This window comes from Argentina silus (genome assembly GCF_951799395.1).
Source record: "Argentina silus genome assembly, chromosome: 12".
Taxonomy (NCBI): Eukaryota; Metazoa; Chordata; class Actinopteri; order Argentiniformes; family Argentinidae; genus Argentina; species Argentina silus.
In genome coordinates, this window is record NC_139666.1 from 12,561,145 (window position 1) to 12,579,292 (window position 18,148).

General features: G+C 43.2%; 1 protein-coding gene across 2 annotated transcripts in view; it reads left to right on the plus strand.

Annotated features, from left to right (window-relative positions):
* The window catches only part of LOC310813043 (ATP-binding cassette sub-family C member 4-like), a gene marked incomplete at its 5' end in the record, with an annotated part of 33,582 nt that extends 18,562 nt beyond the window's left edge, over positions 1-15,020 (plus strand). For both annotated transcript variants that reach the window (XM_083681860.1, XM_083681859.1), the window contains 11 exons: positions 1,397-1,547; positions 2,160-2,279; positions 2,440-2,550; positions 2,660-2,760; positions 2,922-3,113; positions 4,416-4,571; positions 7,719-7,808; positions 8,282-8,454; positions 8,985-9,090; positions 10,529-10,663; positions 12,150-15,020. In XM_083681860.1, coding sequence (XP_083537986.1) covers positions 1,397-1,547; positions 2,160-2,279; positions 2,440-2,550; positions 2,660-2,760; positions 2,922-3,113; positions 4,416-4,571; positions 7,719-7,808; positions 8,282-8,454; positions 8,985-9,090; positions 10,529-10,663; positions 12,150-12,245 — 1,431 coding nt within the window. In that variant the 3' untranslated portion in view covers positions 12,246-15,020. The remainder of the gene's footprint in view (positions 1-1,396; positions 1,548-2,159; positions 2,280-2,439; positions 2,551-2,659; positions 2,761-2,921; positions 3,114-4,415; positions 4,572-7,718; positions 7,809-8,281; positions 8,455-8,984; positions 9,091-10,528; positions 10,664-12,149) is intronic.
* Positions 15,021-18,148: the final 3,128 nt, after the last annotated feature.

Here is an 18,148-nt window from a genome sequence, read left to right on the forward strand (position 1 = left end):
TTAGACTGAGAACAGGGCAGCTTGGTCCCATTTCAGGGCTTTCAACATTACTGGTCTACTAGTTACATACGACATGATACAGCACCGTAGAAAAGGCAAAGGAAAGTTAGGCAAAAGTGGTTGAAGTATTGCCAAAAATTCACCTTTGTTCAACTTCAAACATGTAAATAGTTGTGCTTCTCAGTGTGAGGTCTGATAACATGCAGTAAGACCTGCGTGCTCCCATCTCACTTTGCAGTCCGGTAGCCTTCCATCCAGGCCCAGATTGAAACTTATGTACTGTGAAATTCTTGGGATCAGTTGTGCTCAGTAGTTTCCACTCACTGCTTGATTGTGTGTGCTCCACCGCGGCGATGGTGAGACTGGTAATACCCTCTTATCTGCACTGTAAATGGAATTGAGTGGCTTTTCATCATAAAACTACATTGAAAGTGATCATGCTTAAACGTGCGCTTAAGCGCCCGATAAAATCTGTAATTAAGGTGCTAAATTAAATTTTCATCTCTGAGGGCTAGTCTGAGACCATTGAAGGTAACATCCTGATCCTAATCTCTCTCTCTTACGAGTCATCTGTAAGGTTGTGTCTAATTTCAGGGTGTGAGGTTTCAATTTTATCAGCCATCAGGGGAATATGAAATATTCAGTATATCTGTAAGGTAAAAAGACGTCTGGAAGAGTCTCTTCATAAAGGTTTATCATATCCAATCTACAAAGTTAACTGTTTATTCAAATGAACATTGCCTCCAGATTGTAGTATAATCATTTGTGATAACCAAAACACTATAGTCAATCTTAATGAATATACAGTGTGGGTTATCTTCTCTAACCATGAAGTTTAAACAATAACAGTGACATAATGCACAATGTCCTCTCTGTTGCTGGTCAGAGTGTAGGTGTGACAGTGTCTCCGTGCTGTGTCACTGTTCCAGCACCATTCCGGCGTCAGATTGCATGTATGAGTCATTGTGTTATTGAGGGCTGGCTGTGTGGTTATGGTGTTGCTCTGTTTTGCACCAGACACCCACAGTGTGTTTCCCAGAACCCTCTGCCAGTCACAGTGACGATGTCCATTGGCTGAGGCCACCACCAGAGAGACTTAGAGCTAAGGTGTTGAAGGGAAAGCGAAAATGAAAGTGAAGCGAATCTTCACCCACCCATTAAGTGTGACTGCCTGGCCCTGCTTTCCTCTCACACTGTGAGTCACACAGCCCACTTGTGCTAATGTTGCTGTCACCCTACGCCTATGGTGTTCTCACACACAACAACATGACGGGGTTCTTCACTTCATACTCAAGGCAGGCCTCAAACCTCAGTGGTAGCCCACAGACCAAGAGTGAGTCCATTGACTTACCTTCTGTTGGCCTGATGTCTCTCTCCGTCTGTATATGTGTCCCAGGTGTTCCTGCAGATCCTGGGGGTGATAGCAGTGGCAGCCGCCGTCATCCCCTGGATCCTCATCCCTGTCGTCCCTCTGCTCATCGTCTTCCTGTTCCTCCGACGCTACTTCCTGGAGACCTCCAGGGACATCAAGCGCCTGGAGTCCACCAGTAGGTTTCACTGCGTGGGGACACGTCTGTTCAGGGTGGGAGACAAAGGGATAGCGCGGGAATGCTAATAGACCATTGTAGAAGGCCCTGGGCATTAGCATAAAGGCTAAAGGTGACTGTGGCCCATGGTTTGCCCACACACAGTTTCCTCAAGAGCTGTTGGTTCATGACATCAAATACAATAGAGGAAATGCCAAGTGGGCATGACTGGGCCATGGCAGGCTACAGTTCACCCTCCCTATTCTGGGCTGATAGCCCAAAGGCATACAGAAGGAAAGTCTCCCTGATCTTAATGAACAAAAGTGCTTTTAAGAAGCTCTAACGAAACATTCAGGCTTTGTCTGTGTTGTTACAAGCCTAACACATCCTCACAACGGGGATGCTAATATTAGCCATTTCCTTTATAGAAGGTGTATGACAAAGCGTTATCTGTCGTCTTGCATGATATCATTTCCTTAGAATGGTAAAACAGACAGAAGGATGGATTTATTCACCATGTATTCAGGCTGCATATACACACAACTGAATGAGGTATAACTGAATAGCTGATTTTATTGGTCATGGAGATTTGTTTGGCCGCTTTATACATTCGTATGTCTATTTTTCCTTCAGCTCGAAGTCCTGTTTTCTCCCATCTGTCCTCATCCCTCCAAGGCCTGTGGACCATCCGTGCCTTCAAAGCTCAGCACAGGTTCCAGCAGACATTTGATGCTCATCAAGATCTCCATTCTGGTCAGAACTAGATCTAAAATATCTAAATATAGCTCTAGTTGAATGTATATGATTCAACTTTATACTGTACTGATTACATGGGAGTACTGTGGTGGGGGTAGACCTAGCACTTTTAGGTTAGTGCCAGCTGTGTTCTAAAGCTGTGTCCCGTCCATCACAGAGGCCTGGTTCTTATTCCTGACCACCTCCCGCTGGTTCGCTGTGCGTCTCGATGGAATCTGCTCCATATTCGTCACCACCATTGCCTTTGGCTGCCTGTTCCTCAGGGATGGTAATGTATGCCAGATCAACTACTAACCCCGTGAGCCTCTGCTATGACTCCGCTAGGAACCTAATAGTACAGCGCAGTATGTGACTTTCGCTCGGTCCTGGTTTGACAGATTTGAAGGCAGGTGCCGTAGGCCTGGCTCTGTCCTATGCAGTGACCCTCATCGGCATGTTCCAGTGGGGTGTCAGACAGAGCGCAGAGGTGGAGAACATGGTGAGAACAAACACATATGTGGATAGACAGCTTTAGACCATTCAAAAGTAATGTGCACAGTACTGTACCTTATAGTCAAGTTAGTGTGAACCGTAGGTATAACACGGTGGTTGAACATAGGATAGCACTGATGCAGTTTTTATCTGATGGTGACCCTCTAGATGACTTCAGTGGAGAGGGTGGTGGAGTACACTGAACTGGAGAGCGAAGCACCCTGGGAAACTGACAAGCATCCTCCTCCTGACTGGCCCAGATATGGTTGCATCACCTTCGACCGGGTCAACTTCTCCTACAGTGCCGATGGGCCTGTGGTCCTGAAGAACATGACCGCTGTCTTCAGATCCAGAGAGAAGGTTCCTACAGTTACTACCGTTAATATGCTGCAGTGTGTCCATGTCCACTATTGTGCACAGCCCATGACTTAAATTGATACTGTATGCAGCATGTGTAATAAGTGTGGTGCTGTTCTTTTCTATGTGTCATTATTTTTCAAATCAGTTATTTAGGGGCGACCTTATTGTGCGGCTGATTCCGGGGGAATATACCATTTGTGATTCATGGAATACATATCATGTAATTAAGACTGCTCAAGTGGATCCATTTGTTCCAATTTGCATTCTGGGGTACCTGACGGTGACAACTGTTTATTCACTAGAAGAAGTGAGGAGATGGAGAGGGAGGAAGAGAGGGAGACAGAGGTTGAGAGAGAGGCAGAGGCAGAGGAAGATGGTTGAGGGTGATTGAAAGGCAGAGTTTAATGCAGGGGGTGTATTTTGCATGGCTACGGTTGGCCAGTGCGGCTGATTTCACAATGGATGGGTTGATAAGTGGAGAGGCCCTGGCTATGACAGCCCATGGGAGGGATCTTCACTTTGTGCATCCTGACAGTCCCCCCTGAGACGCTTTCACAGAGAACCCAGCACCTAGTACTCTGAAGACTCCTCTATTGCACAAACACACACATAGACACACACATACTGTACACACACAAACACCTGAGGCCAGAGATACATTTACATTTATGGCATGACACCTTTATCCAAATTTATGACGCCTTTATCCAAATCAACACACAACCCCAATCCGCATGACCTACACTATACTGATTGAACTGACAGGGTCTTTGACTCATTTTCTTCCATTTCCATATTTTGGATGTATGGTTTTGCAAGGTTTTAACAAGGTGGTGTCTAGATTGAATTTAGATAGTCTTTTGTATTCTTTGTGGGAATCCAGAGGGCAATGTGATATCACTGATTAGGAACCTTTCCTATCCTCATCTTTGGGAATCTGAATTAGAGCATATAGGCTACAGTAGGATGGGGAAACCTGATTGATCCATGTGGAACAGGGTTGATAACATTAGCAGTATGCTGCTGTTTAAATGTCACAAGGCTTGTGGGGCTGTCACATGCTGATACTAGACAGGAAGGACAATCTTTTTTTCTCATTGTGCTAAAAAAACTACTTGTTAAAGGTGATGGATCCAGCTGACAAGGACTCAATGGGTGTGAAGTAGCACTCATTTTTTACTTCAGTTAAGAGGAGTCCTTGGTTAGGTTGTGGTAAATTATATAATGTCTTCTGTGTACCATAGAAAGTGAATTGAGAGAAAAAATGCACAAAATGAAATGTAATCTCCTGTTTTTCTCCAGGTTGGCATCGTAGGGAGGACTGGTGCTGGTAAAAGCTCCCTCATCTCTGCCCTGTTCCGCCTGGCTGAGCCCGAGGGTAGGATCTCCATCGATGGCATAGTGACCTCTGAGATCGGCCTCCATACCCTGCGCCAGAAGATGTCCATCATCCCACAGGTACCCTCCCTGCTCTCCTGTGATCTAGAATAGTCCCACCATGTGATAGGCTGAGCTCCCCTGATCAGCATTTCTAGAATATCAGATCAAGATGATCCTGTACATCCACATACAACTGTAACCCCGTTGTTAGAAATAGCATTTTCTCAATGTCATGACAGAAGATCATTGGCAAAAAAACTGTTGTTGGTACATGCATGTGGGAGTTTCAGTATCATTATATAAGGTGTACTACTTGCATATCTTCACAACACTGAGGAGGAGTTCCCCATTGATGTATTCTATAGCGTGGGTTCTGTGTCCCTGGCATTCCCCAGGTGATCTTCTAGTTGTAACAGAAACCATGCCTAACACCTTGCTGAGATTTGGCCTGCTTTTTACAGGCCTGTCTGTTTAGAAGTGAAAAGGGGCGAGGAGAATTACAGTCGTCACTCGGGGGATTTTGGAAAGTGAGACAAACGGATGCCTTGAGACAGTTTAACTTTACTTCCGCTTGTTGAAAGTGATATGGCATTAAGAAAATGCCAGCCTGGGGGGTGAGTGTCAGGCAGCGGAGAGTGGAGGGGAGAAGACTCCCACGGCCTGCTCTCTCTCTCCCTGTCACTGACAGAGGATTAGTCCTCTACCCCCCAAACATGGGAAAGCTGCTTAGGAGAGAGCTCTCCCCCAGATCCTCACACTCCCCTCATAGACCGTCACTTAGCCCAAGTCTTTAACATTTCACAGACACCAGCCAACACTCCCAAACAAGTTCATTAAGGGTTTTGCTATGGTTTTGATGGGTTTTCTGGTAGCAATAACTCTCCAGGTAAAGTTTCACTCCGATATAAAACTGGTTTTGTCTTTCCACCACCTTAGTGATGTGGATGAGCTGTTCTCCTATTGGGTGATGCTTTTGCCAGGGGGAGAGGCAGTTGCATCATGGGTAAGGCAGCGAGGTGGGGGTGGGCGTATTTAGGAGACTTCTGTTTCAACTTCACATAAGTGAAATGTTGGCTTACTTCAGAGCAGCAGCGCTAGGTCTGTGCACAGACAGTATAGAGATGATATATCTGTTCAAATTATTGTCCCTACTGTAAAAATCCTGTCATGAAAGACGGCAAGTGTGATTGGTATTACTAATATTACCAAGATTGGATTTCTTCTGCCTCATGTATTCCCATTTTTCAAAACTTCCCTAAAGAAAGGAAAAGGTCTCCATTGCATTTACAAATGTACATTTGAAACCCGTTCTTATATCCCCCCCTGCCATGTCTCAGAGTTTAAGTGATATTTCAAATGGAAAATAACTTGATATCAGATGCTTGTTGCCATACCTTGTGATGTGGAATCTTCAGATGCTAATATGTATTCTATACATTGCCAGTGAGCGGTTTTATTATTCTCCAGATTCCCTCAGATTTGATTATGATAAACTTTTATTAGGATGTGGCATTAAAAAAGAATCCATTTCAGGTTCTATTGAAACCTCAGGAATGGCTTCACAGTCAAAAATGAATTTGGCGGCAAACAGAGGGCTTAGAATTGTTGGAGCACATAATCGGTCTACGGAAAGCTGTTCTTGAAAGCTGTTTTGCTAACTTAACATTGAATCCTCAATTAAAGTGTGTCACAAAACTAGTTTAAATTGGGACTTGAGCTGTTAAGGCAGTCTGCTGGTGGCAGAGGAAAAGCTCATCGGAAGTAGAAAGGTGGAACAATTTTGAGGCTATAGAGAGAAAGGGATGAACTCTTGAATGCTTAGAATTGGATGCTCTGTTTCATGGAATCTGCTAGAGGTTGAACAGTTGGCATGGGTTTCAAGACTAACACAAAAGTCTGATGAGGTGTGTGTGTGTGCGTGCATGCGTGCGTGTGTGTGTGTGTTGCTGTGTAGCGTTGGCTCAGAGCCTATGACCAGGATCAAAGCAGCATAGAGGTGATATGTGTGTCCCCCTCAGACCAGTGAGCACAGAACAGGATTGTGAACATCCAAACACCAACAGACACCCAGTCCTTCACTGTGTACTTTACTCCTGCTGCTGCCCACAGTTGCCAGGTGAACATTCTTATCTTGATAAGGGGTCCGATTAGTGTCTTGAGTAAGCGTGATTTATTGTATTTCCCTGACTGCATTGTGGCTTTTGACAGTTCCCCCGCTGCCCTCCTTTATCTCTATTGCCTCCTAGAGGCCCATACAGACTTGTTAATGTTTTTTCAAATGTTCATTATGTCCATTAAAGAGACATAAACTGTGTCGTTTGTTTCAGAAGAAAGCCTTGTAGTGTTGACTCATTGATAAAACAATGAGGAAATGATACTATGAAAACCTTATCTACCTTGACATTGTTCCATGAATGGTATGAGGTTGTGTTTATAAATAGAGCGAAGAGTCCCTGTAAGTGTTCTGTAAATCACTTGGAACAGGGTTCCTGTATAAATATGTTTGACTTGGGTGAGCTGACATGAGGATATTTAGGCAGGCTCCAAGTTTACAGCAAACAGAAGGGCATGTTTGAACATTTCCTGTAGAGGGGCGAGGTGTTTGGACTGGGCGGCAATAAAGAGCTTTATTTACTCTCTGAGAGATGTTGTATGGCTACATGAACCTTGATACAGGTGTGGAGCTCCCTGTAAATACACATCCCTGGGATACAAGCTGCCTAATAGAGCCAGGAGAGGCAACAGAGTGGATTATTACTCCATGTACTGCATGACTATGAACTTAGAAAGATTTAATTCCTTCCTTTTGTCAGTTTTACATATTGCATGTCTTGTTTTCTATCACATTGACAAAATCATAGTGTTGTACCCAAATCTTAACATAATTTGATATGTAATTTTAGAATGTGTAGTGGTTGCATATGCATAATTTCCTGCACCTTTTTTTGAATGTTCAGACAACCTCTATACAACATTTACTCTCAACCGAAACCGTCGCACAAGTTACGGTTTTCCAAAGTAAAAAAGATCAACTTTAGTGGCGCATAGTGGGCTTGGGCGTTGAATGGGCCTCCTGGGAGTGCCGTTGCAGGCCCATTGTGACCACCTCTCCCCCACATATAGCACTGCTCCATAAAGCCTGTCTTAACCCTTTCAAACGTCTTCCCCCCTCGTCATTATCTTAACTGGCCATGGCCTTCTCTTTCTATATCCGTCCATCCCCAGGACCCGGTTCTCTTCACGGGCACCATGAGGAAGAATCTGGACCCTTTCAGCCAGCACACAGACCAGGACCTGTGGAATGCACTCCAAGAGGTACTCCAGCGTGGCTCTGAATGATTCCCCCTCGGCGGCCCAGGAGGGGATCCCTCTGTCCCCCAGCACAATGCTGCCATTCAGCCTCCCTGCTCGCCACAAGTCATGGAGGGAAATCCCATTAGGGCCGTGGGGCCCCGCTCAATGTGCGGCTTGTAACTGGGAGCCATTGAATGTTACAGGGGGAGATGTGTGTTGGCCAGTGAGGCTGAGCGAGCAGAGCAGGGATGATGGCTCCCCCCACAGTGAGAGGGCTCCAGCTCCTGGTCCCCTCTCCTGAATGGGTTTGGTGGCCTGGATTAAAGCAAGAGGCTGGCCACAAGGGAGCAGTGGCCAAGGTCATCAGTGGACCTGGCCCTCCATTGTGCCAGCCGGGTAATGGGTGTGTTTGGATGGCTCTTTAAAGACATCCCCACGGGAGGCCTTTATGCAGGGGTAATGAAGGGCCGGGGCTCTGCTCTCCCTCTCTGCAGGTGCAGCTGAGGTCCGCCGTGGAGGAGCTGCCCAATAAGCTGGAGACGGTGCTGGCAGAGTCGGGGTCTAACTTCAGTGTGGGTCAGAGACAGCTAGTCTGTCTAGCCAGGGCCATCCTGAGAAGAAACCGCATCCTCGTCATCGATGAGGCCACAGCCAACGTGGACCCAAGGTGAGCAGGCGCTTTGACCATCTAGTGTTTATTGTTCCATGTTTGTATCAATGTTAAAGGATGTTGTATCGTGTAATGTTGTTCCATGTTTCAGTACATTCTGTTTTGCACACACATTTATCCAGGGCCATGTTTTACAATCACTAGCTGAGCTACAGAGTGATTGAAAAGCATCACATATCTTACTCATATTCTGCTCAGTAAAGTAATGAATGGAAATCCATCTCATATCCCGATCTCCATTCTTCGAACCATAGGTTACCAACATACAACAGGAACAATGCAAGCGAATGAACATAAAGACATGGAAAACATTAAAGTACACATGTTTAACACCCGCCATACATAAGCTATGTCTCCAGGTAGTGACACTGTAACTCTAGATTCTGACTTCAGTACAGCTGCACATACCGGGCTAAGGATTAGCCATTGTTTTGATGTGTAAGGTACAATCCCAGCCCAAGGGTGTATAGGTTGAGAGTATTGTTTCTACCTGGATGCCAAGGTATTCTTTTCCCCTGCTCCTTTAGAACGGACAGCCTCATCCAAAAGACAATCCGGGAGAAGTTTAGAGAGTGTACAGTGCTCACCATCGCCCACCGACTCAACACCATCATCGACTGTGACCGAATACTGGTGAGGGATTCATGTAGTGTTAACTCATAATTTTCATATATATAGAGATTCTCTGAGATAATTCCTTCACTGTTAATTGTTATACACTGAAATTGAGATATGTTATTCCTGAGAGATATCATGGAGATAACCATGCAGTTTAACTTGATACCGTGCACTACCCACTCAAGGATGGAAATGTCTAATTATGTCAAGTAGTTTCATATGACATAAAATAACTTGCACAAATATCCACCTGTTCTCAAATTCCATCTCTACCGACTGCATAGTACATCAACTGTACTGTAAAATGACTTCAGGGTCAGAGTTAAGGAATATCAATGAAGTACCACACAGTTTGTGAGGAGTTTTATTTAAAGTGTTTCATACTTTATCTCATCGATGTGACAGCCTGGCACATTTGTCCCTCGCCGCGCCCCCTCTCGGTGCGGCCAGGCGGGCGGAGAGGTGCCCAGGCCAGTCCGTGCCCCTGTGCCACTTGATCTTTGGCCTCTCCCAGCCACTGCCTGCAGAGGTGCCAATTAGTGCCATTTGTGGCAGCATTTGTTTCCTGTCCATGTGGACAGTGGCTGACCCGGTGGCTAGTTGGCCATTGAGAGGGGCGAAGAGAAAAGCCAAATGTCACACAGCGGGGACCTTTCCACACCTGCGCTTGTGTCAAATGCCCCCAGATTGTCACGCTGGCTGCTAAGACAGGCAGGGGACCCACCTGAATTGCCTTGTCCAAATTATAAGTCGCACCCTGATGAATGAAATAGTTTTCTTGAGTAGTAACTGTGGTCTGTAAACTGTACTCTACTGAGCTGTAGATACAGTAGCTTCTTACTATTATACTCTGCCTCTCACTGGTTATGTGTAACGTCACGTGTTACTGTATCAAAATGAGGCTTAAAGTGCTACATAGTAGTCTTTTCTCATTGTAAGGAGATCGCTCTTGTTTAACGTTGTCCATACTATAATGCTCGGCTTTTGTGTGCTCCTTGAATAGAAGCTATTCTTTGCTCGGTTTACATTGCATGTGATGACAGAAAAATGATGGTAATTTTCCTGAGTGTGCCGAAGGTGTGATTGTTGGCTTTGACTGAGGACCACCCTCGTACTGCTGAAATGCATGGGTAAATGGCATGGATAAGCACGCTTACGCCTGATCGTCAGTCTGACACTGTCAGCTTACACTTTCACACTCCTGACAGCGTATGTCCACAGCCCGGTCAAGCTGAAACAAGCCCTGATGTTTGTTGTTGCCGTGAGTCACATGAAATGGAAGGTTCTGAGCGGAGGAGAACTACTATTTCTGTATTCTACTATTGTCTGTGTTCATCACTCACCAGTGGAACAGCTGAAATGCTCGTTTTTAAGCAGTAAAGTATATACTGTAGCTAACGTGTGACACACGCCTTACTATACTCTCTCCATAAGCCTGTGTGTCTGATTGCAGGTTCTGGAGGCAGGCAGGATCCGGGAGTATGATGAGCCCTATGTTCTGCTGCAGAACCAGGATGGAGTGTTCTACCAGATGGTCCAGCAGACAGGCAAGGCTGAGGTGGCCTCCCTGCTCCACGCAGCCAAACAGGTAACCTAACCACACCCTCCTTTGTCCCAACTCAGCAGTCTTAGTACACACACAGGCTAATCCAGGACTCTCCCTTTAACAACGGATCTCTCGCCTACAAAACAACATAGTCAAGTAGCAGACTGTATGCTTAAACCTGTCACAAAGCCCTATGGTAATATTGATTAAATATGGTTAGTTACTTGCATCGATATATATGCCATGCCATACCACCGCGGTTTTTAATTCGTTCTGAAAAATTGCTCTTTTGTAGTTGTATATCATCTGATTTTATCAAAAGAACCATCCGTATGATCTATTTCCAAAATGTAATTTTGAAATAATTCCAGAAAAGCAGCTTATTTGCTCTATATCTATTTAGAAATATTGCGTTTAACTTTGTCTCCTTTTGGGATAAACTTTCTATGGGGATTACTGTAATAGAGAACGTCAATTTTTTCTTCTTCGAATTTCATTTGTGATGTATTTCCCCTTCAGCCAGTCTCCAGATAACGACTGGGTATTCATCCTTCAATTCCATTTTTATGTGCGTCTGTCAGCCACCACAGATACGATATTGCAACTTCAAACAGGTCTTTGTGAAATAAGAAAAAGTAGGCATCATTTCATTTTCTCTCTGTCCCCCGTACAAATTTATCAGGAGAACTGTATCTCCAGAGCCACAGACTGAAATGGGTAAAATACTGATTTCAAAGACTCAGCACACTATGGTATTATTTGGTATCGTCTTACCCTGCACAGTGGCGGATTGGTAGAGACATTGTTCAGGCCCTTACGTCTCCTTTCTTTATTGTGGGGTGCTCTCTCTAGATCAGATTACTCCAACTCCCATAACCGTCTAGCACCACTTATTAAATACTGAGACGCTTCAGAGATGGAGTGTGAAGTTTCTATAGTTGTCAGTCAAGGTTTAAATACATTAAATAATCAGATACCAACCTCCTGGTCCTTTGTCCCAGCTGAATGAGAAGCCCTGAGTTGGGAGCATATCTGATATTGTGGTTAACCGTTTTTTTTACCTGGTTTTTTCCCCCCTCTCCTGCATTTTGTGTTACCAAAATAGTTGGCTTGTCATCGCCTCTTTGTGCCTGCCAAAACTAGATAAAAGGACACCGTTGGCCATCTGTGGAAAACAACAATATTTCTTTAGCCGTTCTGAATGAGCTTGTGTACTGTATCTGCCTAGGTTCACTCTGACAGTGGTTGAATTAGGTTAGATCTGTGTTTGTGATATTATATCCAGCTAGACAGTGATGCTAAACAGCATAGCACAGGTTAGAAACCAGTGGGTTGCGGAAAATATTAGATCTAGATTATTATTCTTTGATTATCTCAGTTAGAGTTCCAAGATTTTACAAGACCAAAATACTCATTTTACACAGCATCATGCTCCAGTAGGTGACAAACATTCACGGAATTCACCTAAAATGTTACCATGCTCCTGTAATCTGTAATCTGTGACACTGCCTTCCTGATACCCTTCCAGGTTTACATGAACAAAAGCCATCCTAATCTGACTAATGGACTGACAGACATGAGCACCTCGGAGGAGAGCTGTGTCATCTTTGAGACGGCACTGTGACAGACTGGGGACCATCCCTCTCATGACCCTGCACTGTGGCCCTCTGTGCTGGCCACCATTGACCATACGCCTCACACACCACCGCTGACCAAATATCATGCAGCTCTTAATTTCAAAATGCCTTCGAGACAGTTTATGTGCCACATTTTATCGGCGTACACCATGGGATCCATAACAGTTCAGGAGGAGTAGTTGAAAGCAATTTGTGCCTTTATTGGAACAAATTACTGGCTGTGTTTTATTGATTGCATTTTGCAATGTTTGTTTGTTATGTATGTGTGTTTCCTAGCCTCAAGGGTAGGATAATGCTCGATCCTGCACTTGTGTGCTGGCAAGGACGTAGCAGGATGTTCTTTTCCCGGTGAAATAAAGAATTAGAGGTGGTTTATAGAAGTTGGTGACAGTGTAGGTTTTTCAAGCCAAATCCAAACTAACTGTAGTTCCGGACTGTGAGTCTGAATAGTCAAATCCATTTTGTACTTGTTGAAATCTAGTAGGGCCAGAGAAGATACACTAATCGTTGTTTTCAATAATGATTGTGCCTTGATCAGAAGATCGATCCTTTGTAATTGCACTGTATTCATTGATTGTCTTAAGACCAGATTGGTCTTCTTGCACTTTTGAGTAGAAAAAGTGAGTAGAATATAGTTGAGTAGAACTATATTGCTACCTCTGTTCTTGGATAAAGCTTTTGAGTTAGAAGTATGTTGTGGTACAGTAGATTGTAGTTGGTTGAATGTGGTAGCATGTGTACCACTTACCACTCAAAGAGGAGGTGAAATTGTGTTAAAAGCTTTAATGTTTTTTGAAAGGTTTGTTTGTTTTTTGGATGTGCATTAGAATATGAAGTCTAACATCAAGCTATGTGTGTCTGTACCACTGTTATGATTTGAGCAAACTGTGTCACTGCTTATTGTAAATCCTAGTACAGGTTTCTGTGGGTCAGTGAGAATGTACGGAAGTTATCATTGGCTCATATAGTTTTAAGGATCTTTATCACTACTGTTAGTCACGTCTGTTATAATATACACCCATTTGTGATGCTTGTTCTGTTACACAGATATACAATGCTATGTTTAAGACAACTTTATTGATATTGTAATTGTTGATCCACAGTTTTAGTTTGCAATACCATCAGATGATTGACACTTAAGCTTTCATCAATAAGCCATGCAAAAAAATCAAGACACAATATGAATGTAATGTTATCAATAAAAAACATATTACTTGAATACTTCAACAAAGATATATATTTTTTTTTTTTGCTTTGACTTGCCGTGAGCAAACATGCACTGAATTACTAAGCATTTGCATCTGTTATGTTTTGTTTTCATGAAAAATCTGTATTATGCCAATAATATGACAAAATAAGAGTAGTTGAATACCAACATTCAAAAATCAACATAATCTTATGTTTGACTGTTAAGATAAACTATGTTATTTGCGTAGTATTGACCCTCTTTTGATCATCATCAAAAAACACAACCTAATTTTATGTCCTGAGTGAAATATAATGCATTATCATCAGTTTTAAACAATTACTTTATTCCTCTCAAACTGACAACAATTAGCAGCAATGATCCTACATTTAGAATGGAGTGTCAGTAAACATTAAGCTGTGTATAGAGTGCAGTATTTAAGCGTGGTTAAATAGGCTCCAGAAAGGAGCTGAGATTTGGGTCGTGAACTGGGGGCCATTGGGTCCTTTTAAGCTGAGTGATTTACACAATTCATTAAAGCCAGTGAATTTTCAGCTAGCGTCATATTAAATGGTTACTTACTCTCAAATAGCCCTCGGGGAGTTGAATTGTTGGGTTACGAATAGATTAAAGTTTACATTGAAAGGAGAAATTGAATTCAGAGGTAATCAATAGCATAATGGGCCAGTGAGAGGAGCCTGCTGCCTGAAATGAAATTACCATATTTTTAATCTTAATTTTCCACTCTGTTTATCTGACAGTGTGGATGTGCAATCCAAACAGATAATGAGAGAGTGGGATATTGACACGGGGGTCCTCTGGAGTGCTTGTTTCAGTGATTAAACGCTGTGATGTGTGATTACTTTGTGTCGGGTGTCAGGCTGGCGGCCAGGGCCCTGAGAGACGTCAGGCACACAGCAGCTAGAGCATCATGGGTCTCCGAGGTGCTAATACACCTGACACAGCGTTGACATCCTAAACCTATCTGTGACTGCAGCGCACAGCACAACACACGCCACAATAGCAATACTCAGGGCACTATCTACATCACAGTCAGCATATATCCTCTCTGCTCTCCCCTCGATAACGCCAGCCAGGAGAATGGCAACAACAAAGTTGGCACAATAAGTATTATTAACCTGATACCTTCTGCGTTTTTCATAATAGGGCCATTTTAAGACATATTTGAATAGGTAGGAAATAGCAATGCTGTCAACGTAGTGCTGATGTAGCTTTAATAAATAGACGTCTGTGTAACAGAAAGAGAAACCTGGCTGGCCACACAATGAAGTTAATCCCAAAGAAATAAAATACAGTTTGTGTCAGCACAATGAGGAGGGAATGAATAAAATGATGGATGAATTGACAATGTGGCAGTTTAGCCTGTCCACATTTTAAGAGACATATGATATGGTGGTGGTGATTTTAAGGGGTATGAGACATTCTATTCTGTAAAAAAAGGTGTTTTATTATGAATTGAGTGAAACATAATGTAACAACAAGTATCTATAACACAACAAAAAGTGTTGTACATTGTAAAAGGTTGTTTTGTTATTGGTTAATAAAGAGTTTGTCACATGGACATTTTGGATTGATGGGACAATGTTTTTGGGACTTTTTATTGTGCAAGCATTTTCTTTTGTGAGGGATACTGCTGTTTGACAAATGGAAACAAATTGCCTGGTGTACGGATGTGAATGACAGGGAGTTGTGGTGTGTCAAACTCTGCTGAAAGACGGCGGAGAGAGAGCCTCAGGTTTTTTGTGGGTGGCTCAGACCTGACTGATCCCAGCATAAAGTACTTGTTGAAGAGAAGGAGAAAAGGAGAACAGGATTTCGACAGTCTGCAGTGAAATTAGGAGAAATGACTATGGTGGCTTTGTTCTTGGTTGGTGACATGGGGGAGAGACTGGGAGCCTTGAGTGATTCCCCTGAGACTGTGTGTTCAGCCTTTCTAAAGCGGCAGCAAGCTGAATATGTGACAAGTTCCCAGGGCCTGACATGACTGTCTATGTCCCACTCAGAAAAACAAACAACAAATAGCACCTTTTAACAGTCTCACCCTGACACTGGTTTCAGTGTAATATGAAATGGCATTATATCTTGTTAAAAATAGATGGTTTATTTTTTTTCCCCTACTTTATATGTTGATTCTTCTGCTGTGATTATTACAACAACCTTGTTTGTTTTTCCTGTGAAAGTTGAACTAAAGGGGAACTGAAATACAGTATATCTAGGAGATCTGGGGGGGTATAACTTTCCAGATGGTTTATAACAAACTTCTCACTCACACATACTGGTGAACACACACGGTTTGACATAGGCCAAAGACAAACTAACAATGTTAATTGGATTATTTTTCAATGCTTTGACCATTTATTCCACTGTGTCATCACTGTCCATTCTGTTGAGGCATATCATGCTGTCTCAGCATGTGAGTAACCACCGTTAGCTGACCTTATAAAGACTGACTTGCACCTCAACAGTAATTATAGGCTATAGGTCTCAATGAACTTGTCTGTGTGTGATGCACAGTAAGCACTCTTGACTGAAGCATGTTCTATTGCTATAAAGGGAAGTCATTTCTCATTAGAACGACTTGAAAATGAACACATGTTGTAATCAATGCAACTTTATACTGGAAGTCGACTGGTCTAATGCATGATAATGAAAATCAGCAATGCATCATTTTACCATATTTGTAAAAAAAAAGCAACTACAGGATCTCTCACTGAATTTGACACGTAAACTATTTGACTAGTATGATAAAATGTTTTCAAAAAGGACAAAATCAGGAGTATCTATATAAATGCTCTGTTACAGTTCCAAAGCATCACACATTAAGTTAGTCCCTATTATGTGGTGAAAAAAACAGGAAGGTCCTTTGGAAAAACAAAGGGGCTTAGAGAAGCAGAGAGAGCTTTACCTGGGCCTGCTGCTTTGAACTGGCTAAGCCTGTGACCATGTGAAAGGCCACCAAATAGGAAACCATTTTCATGCTTTAGCCCTAAATCCTGTGCATGCTCCGTCACCTTAGCAAAATGCCGTTTGATTCCTCAGCTGCGAGAGAAAGGGGCAAAGTGGAGACCTAGACAATAGGCCAGGGCTTATCTCATCAGTAAATAAGGTTACTTATTGCTTAAAGCTTAAAGAGAGAATGCTTATTGGTGATGTCACCCCTTTGTGGAAGATTGATGGAGCTTGAGGCAGGGGCCTTGGTGTTTGTGTGTGTGTGTGTGTGTGTGTGTGTGTGCGTGTGTGCGTGTGTGTGTGCGTGTGTGCGTGTGTGTGTGTGTGTGTGTGTGTGTGTGTGTGTGTGCACGCGTGTGTGCATGTGCCTGTGTGCGTGCATGTGTGTGCATGTGTGTGTGCATGTGTGTGTGTGTGTGTGTGCATGTGTGCGCGCGTGCGTCGTGTGTGTGTGTGTGTGTGTGTGTGTGTGTGTGTGTGTGTGTGTGTGTGGGAGTCTATTCCTCTCCCTGTGAAACTTGATTTCACTTGAAATGTATGACATATATTTTAACTGCCACCAGAATTAAAAGGCTTTTGGCGGTAAACTCCTCCAAATTTACTTCAAAGTTCCATCTGGCCAGGGGGCTTTTATCCTTGGCCATGAGAGTGGGTGATGTTCTGTGCATGTAAACGTGCTGCATTGGTTAAAGGTGCGGACAGCTTGTGTCCCTCCGTTATTGTTGGCCTCCATTTACGTGGGTCCAAGGGCCCAGTGTGTCTTTTGGGGTTACTTTCTCATCATTTTTCCTAATGTAGAGACCCACAGGGTTGGTGGCAGGCTCACAATGCGCCCGTTGTATGGTTACTGTCAGCTCTCTCAAATAAGGCTTCCTGTTCATTAGACTTCTTTTCACCTCCGCACAATGCGCCGGCTTTGCTGCAATACTGAGTCGACGCCCATCTCTTCAATGCCATGTGAATAGTCCTAAATAGTGTTTATGCAAGCCATTGTTGCCTTTTGTGCAGCCAGTCTTAATGCACAGTGATTCGTCTGCTTTTGTGGCCTGGGATACATTATCTTGCCTCTGTGGCTTTAGATGCATGCCTGGCCTTTCAACCAGTAAACAGCCAGTCTAAAAGTTAACTCCCCATGGACAATGGTCTAGATGTCTGATAAAGTGGGACAGAGTATACTAACTGGGCCATTTAATGTTGCTCTACAATTGCTCAAACGACTTCCGTTTGTCAGTGCGTTACTGTTTTTAACGGTTTGGTAGTGTGCATTGCGTCGTGCCTCTTTGCATAGGATGTCTCATACAATTTCCTTTCATGTTATTTTTGTTTTATATTGTTTACTTTTGCCTCATACATTTGGAGAGAGGTTTTACTATGGCTATGGATTATATGTGGGTTGGTTTCTTTGCCCCTGATTTTCTCATTTTGTTGTGTTGGCTTATGATGTGTTTTGTCGACTTTTTGTGGACTTTGAAGATCATGTGATTTTGTTTTTCCAAAAGAAAAATAGGATATTGTCTGTGCAACATACTTTTTTAACATAAAGTATGTTTTTAATCAGTATTATGTATTTAATCTGGCATTCATTGGTTATCATGACACTATCTGTTGAAACACTGTCAGAGAATTCTCACACATACACTGTAGGATAGTCTGATTTAAGACTTATGTCTTTATTCTTAAAACCATCAGCGTGAAGCTGAAACAGTAATACAGATGGACTGCAAGCTAATCTGA